Source organism: Oryzias latipes, chromosome 18 (assembly GCF_053564925.1).
Source record: "Oryzias latipes strain Hd-rR chromosome 18, Olatipes_Hd-rR_3.1".
NCBI lineage: Eukaryota > Metazoa > Chordata > Actinopteri > Beloniformes > Adrianichthyidae > Oryzias > Oryzias latipes.
Genome location: NC_136254.1, coordinates 32,510,270 through 32,522,070, shown reverse-complemented (window position 1 = coordinate 32,522,070; position 11,801 = coordinate 32,510,270). Strand labels below are relative to the sequence as shown.

The following is an 11,801-nucleotide window of genomic DNA, read 5'->3' as shown; positions in this document are numbered from 1 at the left end:
CCACCCACCCTGCGGGGGGTGCAGGAGAGAGCAGGGCAGGGGGAGAAGTGGGGGTCCCCAAGAAGTTGTGAAGGTGGCCCGGCCAGCCTCACCCACTGCTGGGATTTTGGAGAAGGCCCAGCGCGCGAGGACAAGGACCAGAACCAGAACCCACAGGGACACGGACCCCCTCAGGGGATCTCAGGGATCCCTCTCCCCGCATAGAGAGGGCTGCCGGGCCCAGGAAGCCAGCACCCAAGGGACACCGCCACTGCCGAGGGCCCGGTACCCCCCCTCCATGGATGGGGTAGAGGACAGAAGATCAGAGGTCCCACCTCCCTTGTGTGGTGTTTGTGTGTGTGTGTGTTGGACTGTGTGTACTAAAGAGGGGCCTGAATCTATGTGGCAAACAACGCTTGTTTGAAGTCACGTGTTTTTACATCTTTATCCTAAAATGAATATTTTATAGTAATTATGTAAGAACATAACAGTATTCCAGACTACTGGAAGTACACACGTTTTTTTTGTGTGAATCGCATTTTAAAGGGGTATGTTATATTTGAGCAACATTTGTTTAAATGAAACAGTTCTTAAAACAGGCAACTTGTGATAAAATGAATATTTCTCCTTATTTTGTTTTAATAGGCTTTTATTTTGAGGAATAATTAATAACTTACCAAAACGTTTTTTTAAAAGTATAAAAAATTGTTAAAGAAAAATCAGTTCCCCTGTTTACAGCGATCAGCTGTTCTCCTCCCTCACGCGGGCCTTGTGCCGACAGAGGCGGGGCCTAATGACACAGGGGGCGGGGCCTCTGGGCCAGCGGCAGTCTGATTGACAGCTGAGCCGCTCAGAGCCTCGGGGACAGGTCGGCGCTCTGAAGATCCGGTTCACAGGTCCAACAGAACCAGCTAAAGGCCCGGATTTAAAGCTTTTTCACAGAACTGCGGGAGAAAAAAGAAGAAGTTCGGTTCGAACCTCCGGTCCAAAGAGCCACAGAGGTAAGAAACCTGTAATCCCACTGCTGGTTTGACCAGCCCTTCAGAAATATGAAAAATATGTCACGAACGCAGTTTAGTCTGGGTCTGCTACTAAAAATAAAAAACAAAATAACATTAGGAGAAAAGTTAAAAAACAACCAGAAGACATTTTTTAATTTCAGTTAAATATTTAGAAAATAATTCTTTGCTAAATGAAAGTTTTTTTCATTAAAAAATCCCCAAAGCAGCAGATTTTAGAAATAAGTAAACAATAGAAAGTGTTTTATTTTGAAAGGTCCGCTGTGCTTCGGAGCTGCAGCATCCAGTGACCTAAAGGTTGGACTGCGTTCAGACCCCCCCCCCCCCCCCCCCCCTTCAACCTGATCAAATCCTGGATTTTACTGTCAGGGATGCTTTTAACACTTCCTCGTTGTCGTAAAATCGGGTTTTTTTGACCTCTGAACTTCTCCAAACATCAAAACTTTTAGCTTTTTTTTTTTTCATCCCGACCACTCTTTCCAATCTGACGCTCAGATCTGTCAAAAATTCTTCTGCAAACTTTATTGACAAATGTTTTGCAGACAAAAGCATGTTTAGTCTGCAGACACACGGAGGAAATAAAAGTCAGAGCTCACCTCAGAGTTTTGACTGCATGAGGATGAAATCTGGAGGCCTGCAGGTTCCTGGAGAACGTCTCCACCTCGTTAACGTTAACAGGACCGCTGTGGGAAGAACATCAGCAGAACTTCATAGAATTGTAGTGATAATACAAATATATAAATATGTTTTCCTACATTTTCAACAGCAGAAACACATCAATGAACAAGTCAGCAGTGGGAGGTTCCTCCTCCTGCAGGAGAACCAACAGATGATTTACGTTTTTATTCCTCGATTTTAGGTTTTCTTAGTTCATCTGACAGATTAGAACAACATGAAACAGGAATAAAAAGCATCGGCCTCCTTTCCATCATGTTCCAGTGGAATGGTTCAGGATTTCAGGTCAATCTGTGTGTTTTAATCCTGGACTGTGATGTCATCAGCCGTCTGGGATTAAACATCACGTCGTCTCAGATTATCCACTGATTTACAAACACCTTTGTTTTTCTGTCTGTGGACGGACGATGAGGACAACACACAAACACACACATGCAACACAATCACACACGTAACACAACACACATTTAACACAAAATACATCCAGGTAACACGAAACACAAAACACACACATGTCACGCAACACAATCACACACACGTAACACAACACACATATAACACAAAACACACACACACATGTCATGCAACACACACACATGTAACACAACACATATAACACAAAATACACACACGTAACACACACACGCAAAACACAAACATGCAACATTACACACACACGTAACATAAAACACACACATGTAACACAACACAATCACACACACGTAACACAACACACACATATCACAAAACAAACATGTAACACAAAACACACATAACAAAACACACACACACGTAACATAAAACACACACATGTAACACAACACAATCACACACACGTAACACAACACACACATATCACAAAACAAACATGTAACACAAAACACACATAACAAAACACACACACACGTAACATAAAACACATACATGTAACACAACACACATACATCACAAAATACACATATGCAACATTAAACACACAAACATTACACAACACACATATAACACGAAACACACACACGCACATATCACAAAACACACACGTAACATAAAACACACACATGTAACACAACGCAAAACACACCCAGGTAACAAGAAACACACACACACACACGTATAATAAAACACACACATGTCACGCAAACACACACAAATAACACACACATACACACTGTCACAAAACACACACATGCCAAAACACAATCACACACATGTGACAAAACACACTAATGTAACGCAAAGCACACACATAACACACACACTTGGGACAAAACACACATGTGACACAACACACAAACAAACATGTGCAAACATCCCAACATGTGCAAAAAAAAAAGTGTTACACAAGACACACACACATATAAAAAATACACAAACACATTTTTTTAAGACAGTACACGCATGAATACACCTGACAAAAACACAAAGAACGGACATATTTAAGCACACATAAACACACACAGTTAACATTTACAAATATACATAAACACACACATAAACACACACATAGAGCCACACACAGCCTGAAGGTCCAGACGTCTCAGGTGAGGCGGCGTGCGTTCTGTCTCTCTCTCTCTCTCTCTCTCTTTCTCTCAGCTTCTCCACATTGATCTGATCTTTTGAACTCAGAGTTCAGCAGCGGTCATCGTCTCCATTCACTGTGTGTGTTTGTGGAGCGGAGCCGTCCGTCTGTGAGCTCCTCCTCTCACTCAGGAAGTCATCATCCTGTTATCAGTCTGTGGTCACAGTCTTCCTCTCCTGATGAAGATCTCCAGCTTTCTGCAGGAATCTGAGCTGCAGACTTCAGTGGGAACAGTGTTTGAAACCCGCCTCTGTCTCGTTTAAGGTCAAGAGGCGGCAGGACGCGTGTCCATGGCGCCGCAGCGGCAGCAGCAGCACAGAGGTAAGACTCTGCAGACAGGCCTCAAGGACCTCCAGGAGGATCCTGGAATTTCCTGGAACGCCCAGGAAGGAGCCTTTCCATGATTTCCTGTTTGCAGCTCTGAAGCCTCATTTCCTCCTGCAGCTCCACTTCCAAACACACAAAGCGCTGCCGCGCTGGGACGCACGCCAGCCAGCTAATCCGGAAATAATCCCTCAGAATTAAAAGAGTATCTATGAAACGCCCCACACCTGAAACAAACGCAACACAATCCCAAGTGTGTGTTTGTGGAGAAAGTAACGCAGTCATCAAACTTCCTTTTTGAACTTTGACAACTTTCCTTGTTGGATCAAAGTTCACTTCTTTAAAGAAAGTCATCAGATGAACGTCTCTGCTGGGATTACATTCCTGCAGCAGCAAAGCTGATTTCCAGAATGAATTAAACAAAGTGAAAACCTGCAGCCACCTGGAAGGAAGTGAAGCTCAAAGGACGCGGGGCAGAAATAGCCTCGTTGTGTCGGAATCAGTGCCGCGGTGCAGCCCCGCCCTCACGGTGAACGCTTCTGGTTGAGGCTCAGGCCTCCCGTGATGTTTTATGCTGCTGATGCTGGAGGTTTAGCAGCTAACACCTGCGGGACATTTGCCCCCCGAGGCCTGATGGGAAAGTTTCAGGTCCACACTTTGACGTCTGGACTTTGTCTTTCAGACTGACAGCTGTCCATCAGGATCAGTTCTGGACTGGGACAGCCATGTGACCTCAGCATCTGAGGACGGCGCCTCACACACAGCTGGAGACGGCGTTAGCAGCCTCCCAGGATGATGGCCTCTGTGGTTGCCGGGGGCAACCGGAAGAAGTCCCTCACCTTAAGAGGAGTGGACCCGGAGACCTGCATGATCGTGTTCAGGAACCACTGGGCTCAGGTAACGGTGCACCTTAGTGTGTGTGCATGCGTGTGAATGGATGTGTGTGTTTTTATGGGAGCATAATATGTGTGTGTAAAATATGTGTTTATGCATGTCTTCATGTGGGTGCAGTGTCTGTTGTGTAAATGTGTGTTCATGTAATTGTGCATTTGTGTGCGTAAGTATGTGTGTTTTTTTGTTCATGCTATGTTTGGATGTGTGTGTTTATTTGCATGTGTTTGTGCACATACATGTGCATGCATGTGTTTTTGAATGTACTTTTGCGACTGCGTGCATTTGTATGTTTCCATGGACATGTCTGTGTTTATGTGTGTATTTGCATATATGTGTGCGTGTATAAATGTACATATGAACACATGTGAGTGTGTATGTGTGCGTGTTTCTGTGTGTATGTGCGTGTCCGCATATAAACATGTTTCTGTGTGTGAATGCGCACAAGTATGTGCGTTTGTGTGGGGTAGTGTTTATATGTGTGTGTGTGTGTGTGTTTGCTCGTCCATGTGCACAAGTGTTTCATGTCTGTGCGTTTGTGTCTTTATATGCACATCAATGTGCGTATGTGTGTGTTTTCCTGTGTATGCATGTGTGTTTCTCTGCATGTGTGTGTGTTTTCTGTGTGTGTGTGTTTTTTCTCTTTATGTTTGTGTGTGTTTTCTGTGTGTGTGCGTGTTTTCTCTCCACGTGTGTTTTTTCTCCGTATGTGTGTTTTCTCTGCATGTGTGTGTGTGCGTGTTTTTTCTCCGTGAGAGCATGTATGTGTGTGTGTCTTTTCTCTGTTTGTGTGTGTGTTTTCTCTCCATGTGTTTTCTCTCTGCATGTGTGTGTGTTTTCTCCCCGTGTGTGTGTGTGTGTCCGTGTGTGTGTGCGTCCCGGTTGTCCCGTTTCCTGCGTCTCCATAACTGCTGCCATGAGGTTTTTCTTTGGACCAGGTTGCCAGGATTCTGGAAAAGCACGAGCCGAGCCGCTGCAGCTCCGGCGCCTTCAGCTTCCTCTCCGGTCACCATGGCGGCGGCGGATCCGGGGCTCCGCGTCTCGGCCCCATCCCGGCGGACGAGGCGAGCGCCGTGCAAAACTACGTGGAACACATGCTGTTCCTGCTCATGGAGGAGGAGGCGGGCAGAGGTGGGAGCGGGTGAAGCCGGCCTCTCCGCGGGTTCTGGCCGCCGCGGGTTCCTAACTCTGTGGTTCTGTGGCCCCCAGGAGGAGCCATGGGTCCCATCCTGGAGTTGGTGGTTCTGGAGGGCGTGATGGAGAGGCTGTTCCTGTGGAGCCTGAGGAGGCAGTTCACCGAGGACATGAAGCTGGAGCAGCTGAGGATGTACCAGATGCTGCTGTCGCAGGCCAAGCAGCCGCTGCTGCACCACAAGCCCGTGCTGCGGCCGCTCATGATGCTGCTCGCCTCCTGCGCCGGAGCCGCTGCCGGTAGGAGTGGGCGGGGCTGGGAACTCTGGTATCGATCCATGTAGTTACCGGCCTGGTATCGCCAATACTTTTTCTTGAAATGTTTGATTACTTTGGGGATTTTTTGTTAATTAAATGTATTACAAAACACAAGACAGAGATGTTTGTTATCTAATTACATGCATCAAACATAGAACATGTATGTTAATAATAACATACTACAATATTAAGAAAGGAAACAATAACTAGTGTCACATTTAAATGGTGTTGCTGAAATTGGGCTGCTTTTTGCCCAATCTGGCAACACAGGAGACAGACGCTGATCTTTGGTGAACTTTGTAGTTAAATTCAAGGTCTTTACTGCAACAAAAGTATCAAAAGCAGTAGTATCCATACTTCCTTCTGGTACTGATACTTCCGAGACTCAGATCGATCAGCCCAGCCTTAGCCGGCGGTGAGCCGTCCTCCTCCTGCAGGGAATCAGACACTTTCCAAAGAGCTCCGTCGTTTTGATGTGCTTCTGTTTGACCGGGATGCGAGCGAACCTCACCCGTCTCCTCCCTGCAGACAGCGGCAGCGTGGTGGAGGCGGAGCTCGTCCTGCTGCTGAACCAACTGTGTGCGGCTCTGGTCAAAGACCCGTCGGTGCTGGAGCTGTTCTTCCACAGCAGTGAGGACCAGGGAGCCGCCAACTTCCTGCTCTTCTCCCTGTTGATACCCTACATCCACCGGTACAGACACAAATACTCCTATTCCAAACAGTAATTCATTACAGATTACTTGTTAAGGAGGAATCCTCTACCTTAGGGGCGTGTCAAACAGCCACTACGTACCTTTTGAGCATTTTCCACGTATAAAATGTCGTTCTTTCGTGATCCATGCGTAATGCACGAGTGTTTCTTTCGTTCGTCATTCGTCGATGTGCGCAGATTTCCATCGAGGGTTTCAGCCGACAGGAATTTAGTTGAATTCACTTTTGAGTTGTTCAACATTTTTGGCCGCTTGAGAATAAAGTTGTATTTGACTTTGTGTTTCTTCTGTTATCAGACACGGTTGTGTTTTAGCATCGTTGACATGTTTTGACGGACGTCTTCCGTCTTCGTCAGAGTCGTCATCAGGTGGTTGGTGCGTGACGTATATAAAACAATTGACTTTGACAAGTGACTCCGCCCCTTGATGTCCGTTTTCTGCTGGAGGATGTTGCTCCAGGTGTGAGAGAGCAGGAAGGCCCCTTAACACGGTTCATGGAAGTATGGGCTTTGGTATCTCCACCGCCTGCATGATCCGTCTGCGGTGTCTGTCGTCTTCAGTGCTGAGGACTTTGGCCTTTTCGCAGTCCATGATGTGGTTTTCCCGCTTGCAGTGGCTTGTTATGGCTGACTTCATGTTGCCTGTTGACGTCTTCCTCTTGTTTGTCTCTTCCCTGTTTCCTTTTTACATTCCTTCTAGTGTTCTATTTTTCTTGTGATGAAGGTGCGTCCCGTTTCTCCGATGCATGTTGTATTGCAGGTATGACGTGGGATTTCGTAAATGACGTTGCATTAATTGCTTTGCTCTAACTTGTCTTTTTGGTGTACCGAAAGGGGTGGAGTCACCTGACAAAGTCTGACAGGTCACTTCCCCTCAGTGACAATCAACTGTTTTTACGTACGTCACACACAACCACCTGATGACGACACGGAACGCGTCCGTCGAAACATGTCAGCGATTTTTGAGCATGACCTGTGTCTGATAAAAGAACCACGAAGGCAGTTAGTAACTACAGACCCTAAGAACTTTATTTCATTATTACGTGTTTTTTATGTAGTTTATACACAATTATTACATAAATCTTTCGCAGTTGCGCGTACTTTTTTGTGAGATTCAGACACAAATTTGTGGCTTTCCACGGCCGTTCTACTAAAGTCTAACAGACTTTTCGCGCTGTATAACGTTGTCTAAGCTATCTTGTGGGGTCCAGATGACCCCATTCCCAAAGTTAACATGTCTTGGCACATTAATGTTGGTAGTGGGGTCATCTGGACCCCAGAAGATAGCACAAGGGATACGGCGCACATATCGCGTTCAAATGTTGTAGCGGTAGCAGGAATTTTGGGCCAGATGTGGCTTTAACGTCAACTTACGTGTTCTTTGCGTGGTTTACTTGTACTTCCGTGGTTTTCACGTGGTTCATTCATGATGCATCTTTTCTCACTCTTTCCACGTAAATATTCACGTAGGACCAGTTGTCGTCTGCATAAGTGTGTAGTGGTTGTGTGACAGTCTTTCACAATGTTAGCCTTTGTGAAAGTACCACCATCCAGCCAACAACCCCCAACATGAGGCAGTCCTCCACCTCCTCCAGTATCCAGTCCCAGAACTGCTTCCAGCAGTTTCCATAGGAAGAATTTGGGGGCAAACTTGCAGGGAAAGTGATCAAATTCCCGAAACCAGCCCAAAGCTGAGGAGCCTTAGTTTGGGTCGGTGGTTGTGAGGTGGTGGTCCAGGCATTCTGTGGGGTCACAGGTCTTCTCTCTGCTCCAGCCAGGGTCTGGTGGGCCATCAGGCCAGAGAGGCTCTGCTGCTCATCATGTCTCTGTCGGCGTCGGAGCAACGAGTCGCTCAGCACATCGCTGACAACACCTACTTCTGCCCGGTGAGCCAGCCATCCTCCTGACCACATTGCATCATGGGAACATCATTGCTCATTATTCTCAGCTTTTACAATCTTACCTGACCACAAATAAATTGTATAAACAGAGTTCATTCAGTCACAGTACGAAACAGCTTTGCAAACATGTTATTGTTATTATTAGGTTCCAACATGGCGGCATCCGCATCATAAAAAATGGAGACTGAATGGACTTTATTTAAACCTTTTTCTACTGATGACATCACGCTCCTTCGGTCCAGTTAACAGATACAGTCAATGGGTGAACTATGAAGCCTCACTGCTTGATGGATTGCTGGAGCATCATGGGTACTGTAGTCAGGAGCCTGGTGGAGTGATACGTACTGTGATTCAACTGTTAGTTGAGTAAATTTGGACTTATTTGAGGTTTATGTTTCACTTGATGCTCCACATGGTCTGAAAATTATGCTACTATTTAAAAAGAAAAACATTTTCTTTTTCTTTAATCAAAGAGACGCATGTGGCTCAGAACTTCCAGACCCCTGGTGTAGATGTATGAGGTTCCTCCTCTCCTCCCCCCGTTCATCTGCCCCCTGTGCTTTAATCCTATTATGGGATGTTATGTAACAAAGGCTTGAGTTTATGAGGGGGCGTTGGCATAACCTGCAAGAGCAAAACAAAAGAAGTTCCGCAAAGATCATGCATTTAATGAAAGCAGGATTTCTAAACTGGAAGCAGAAGAAGAAGAGGCCTTGTTGCAGTTTAATTTTAAGCCCCGCCCCCCTGCGTTAAGTCATGGGTTTGAAAGGACACATGTGGGGGAGATGAAAGAGCGCCCAGCACGTGCCACCTGTGCGTGTCGGCCCTAAACCCACAAACACTGCCTGACCTCAATCTGTCAGAGGAGAGCAGATTAGTAAACCAGCGTGAGACTGGTCCGTCCTCGCAGAGGGATTAACAACGCCGCTCCTCATTGGACGGCCCGTGATGAGAGTCCAGACTGCAGCTGTTGACCACTAAGTCAGCTGATGCGGTCGGCTGCTGTTCAGACCCGAGAGGATCCCGATGACGATGAAACGTCCAGCCTTTATAAGCCAAAGGAAGCTTAAATCTAGACGGATCAGAACCAGACCAGAACCAACTGGACTGCATATCTGCTTTTATTCAAACCAATAAGGTTCAAATGCTCGACCACGCCTTTATCCAGTGTTTTCCTTCAGTACTCTTTCATAAATAATGTAAATTCCTCACAACAAAACAACCCCAAAGTGATATTTTCATCCATTCATTTCTGAACATTCCTCTAAAAATCTGATCTCTGAGCACCAGCCCCACCCAACCCACGGAAACGACTGGGTTCTCACATTGTTACGTCACAAAGTGAGGAACCGCCCCTTCCAGGAAGAGTCTACGCTGCCAGCTCCGCCCCCAGAGTAACACATACGCCCACTCTCTCCGTGGAGCTAGCGGTGATCGGCTAAATGCTTTCATTGCATAATTCGCACATCCATCTTTGCAAAAGTTCTGATGTTGTTTGTTTTCGTGGGTGAGACGCAGACACGCTGCCAAGCCGACTCTAGGTTAACTTTATGTTACGGCGGGACCCACATGGAGCGGAAGGCGGAGCCTCAGTGAGCGAATCGTCTTACTTCTGGGTAGAAAAAAAAAGGACTCGTAAAACATTTGTGAATATTTCACAATAAAAATTTGTTCTCTAGTGTTCCAAAGGTAACATATGATCATATATAGAGATATAGTTGACTCTAAAAGGCTTCAGAATAGAATGATATGGGCCCTTCGAGGAAAAGTCTTTGTTTGCTGTCACTCATACATTGAGTCAGATCTTGAGAATCAAATTATAAATTCAAGTCTCTAGTCGCAAAACCAGCTCAAGTCATGAGTTCAGGTTGAGTTTTCAGGTAGAGCTCAAAGTTTGGTCTCCACCCTTCAGTTACCAACTAGAAATGAAACTAATGTTTCAAGTAGGATAAAGGTTCTGCTATGTTCACATCTAATGGAATTGAGAGACTTTGTGTCCTCCGCCTCGGTTTTGATGGCCGTCAAAATCGCTTGCTAGACGTTTGTCCAAAAGCGTATTTATAAACCTGCTGCTGCCACCGCATGTGGGAGGGGCTACCGCCAAACGAGAACACGGATGACGTTGGGAGATCAGGTTTATTTATTTTAAAGAGCTCTAAAAACATCACGCATTCTATGTGGGTTCATGTCATCATTCAGAGACTCTCCCAGTACGGCGAGCTTCACCGTCTGCTGCAGGAGCGCCGTCTGAATGAATATCAGCGGTACTTCCATGTGTCTGTGAAACAAAGCTGAATATCCTGACTAGTTGATGCAACGCAAAGTTTTCCCCAGGTTCAGATATTTGAACTCGGAAATCATTGGGGGGCAGAAACGGGACGTGAACCAGGACTAAAGATTCAGCAAACATTTAGTCCCTTCAATCTAAAACATGAACAATGTGTGTGTTTTTGTGTGCGTTTGTGGACAGGTGCTGGCCACAGGTCTGTCCGGTCTGTACTCGTCTCTCCCCACCAGGCTGCAGGTCTACAGTGAGGACTGGCACTGCTTGGACCCTGCTGACTGGCAGCAGGTAACCATGGTGACGCTGTCACTCCAGGGGGCCAACAAGTATTTATGTGTCTGGGCAAAAGTGCTGCTAAAGCTGTAGAGGTGTCGTTCTTTTTTTTTATATTTATGTGTCGAAGTAAAAATCTTTTTAATATCAACTTCTAAAAACAGTCAGTAAAAGTTTAGAAGCTTTTCTCCAATAAGAGGATTTTAAAGAAATAACAGCTGGATTTAGACTGTGACTCATGGGGGGTAACAGAAGTTTGGGTCGACAGGTTCCAGCTCTGGTCCACTTCCTGCACTCGCTGGACTTCTGCAGTGCCGTTACCAAGGTAACGTCCGGCGCACTAGCTCACCTTTTCACCATGAAGCTCTGAGTTTGAGCCCATCCTTGTTGTGACCCTGAACCAGGTGGCTCATCCCTCCATCCGGTCCCAGCTACTGGGCTACATCTACGACGGGTTCCTGGTTCCGGTGCTCGCTCCCGCCCTGCATAAGGTACCACACCTCCTCTGAAAGAAAGCACCACACCACGAAAAAAGAAAAAGGCGGGAACCTTCCGTTCCGTCTTTGCTCAGCCAGACCCTCAGCGTTCATGACGGGAGTCTCACTTGGTGAGACTCCCGTCATGAACTTGGTGAGACGGTGATTCTCACCAAGAATCATGTCCTTTAGAAAACATAAAGCAGTTAAAGAAAAAAACATTTTGTCTATATGTCCTAAAT

At 46.1% G+C, this 11,801-nt stretch overlaps 1 protein-coding gene and 1 long non-coding RNA gene across 4 annotated transcripts in view; one reads left to right on the top strand and one right to left on the bottom strand.

Moving 5' to 3' along the window:
- Nucleotides 1-787: 787 nt before the first annotated feature.
- LOC111949266 (uncharacterized) lies at nt 788-6,567 on the bottom strand. The gene is made up of 5 exons (XR_002875283.2): nt 6,428-6,567; nt 6,274-6,347; nt 1,754-1,809; nt 1,595-1,681; nt 788-923 (listed from the first exon to the last, which is right to left on the bottom strand). It is a non-coding gene; the product is annotated as an uncharacterized LOC111949266 (long non-coding RNA).
- The window catches only part of LOC101175601 (FHF complex subunit HOOK-interacting protein 1A), a 19,998-nt gene continuing 9,041 nt past the window's right edge, over nt 845-11,801 (top strand). For 2 of the 3 annotated variants that reach the window (XR_013650848.1, XM_004079630.5), the window contains exons 1-10: nt 845-980; nt 3,517-3,573; nt 4,259-4,473; nt 5,406-5,598; nt 5,677-5,898; nt 6,445-6,607; nt 8,400-8,511; nt 10,997-11,098; nt 11,352-11,408; nt 11,488-11,574. Coding sequence is in view for 2 of the 3 variants with exons in the window: in XM_004079630.5 (XP_004079678.1) it covers nt 4,369-4,473; nt 5,406-5,598; nt 5,677-5,898; nt 6,445-6,607; nt 8,400-8,511; nt 10,997-11,098; nt 11,352-11,408; nt 11,488-11,574 (1,041 nt within the window). In the remaining variant the exon portion in view is untranslated. The remainder of the gene's footprint in view (nt 981-3,516; nt 3,574-4,258; nt 4,474-5,405; nt 5,599-5,676; nt 5,899-6,444; nt 6,608-8,399; nt 8,512-10,996; nt 11,099-11,351; nt 11,409-11,487; nt 11,575-11,801) is intronic. The other variant, XM_078935777.1, reaches the window with a different exon arrangement.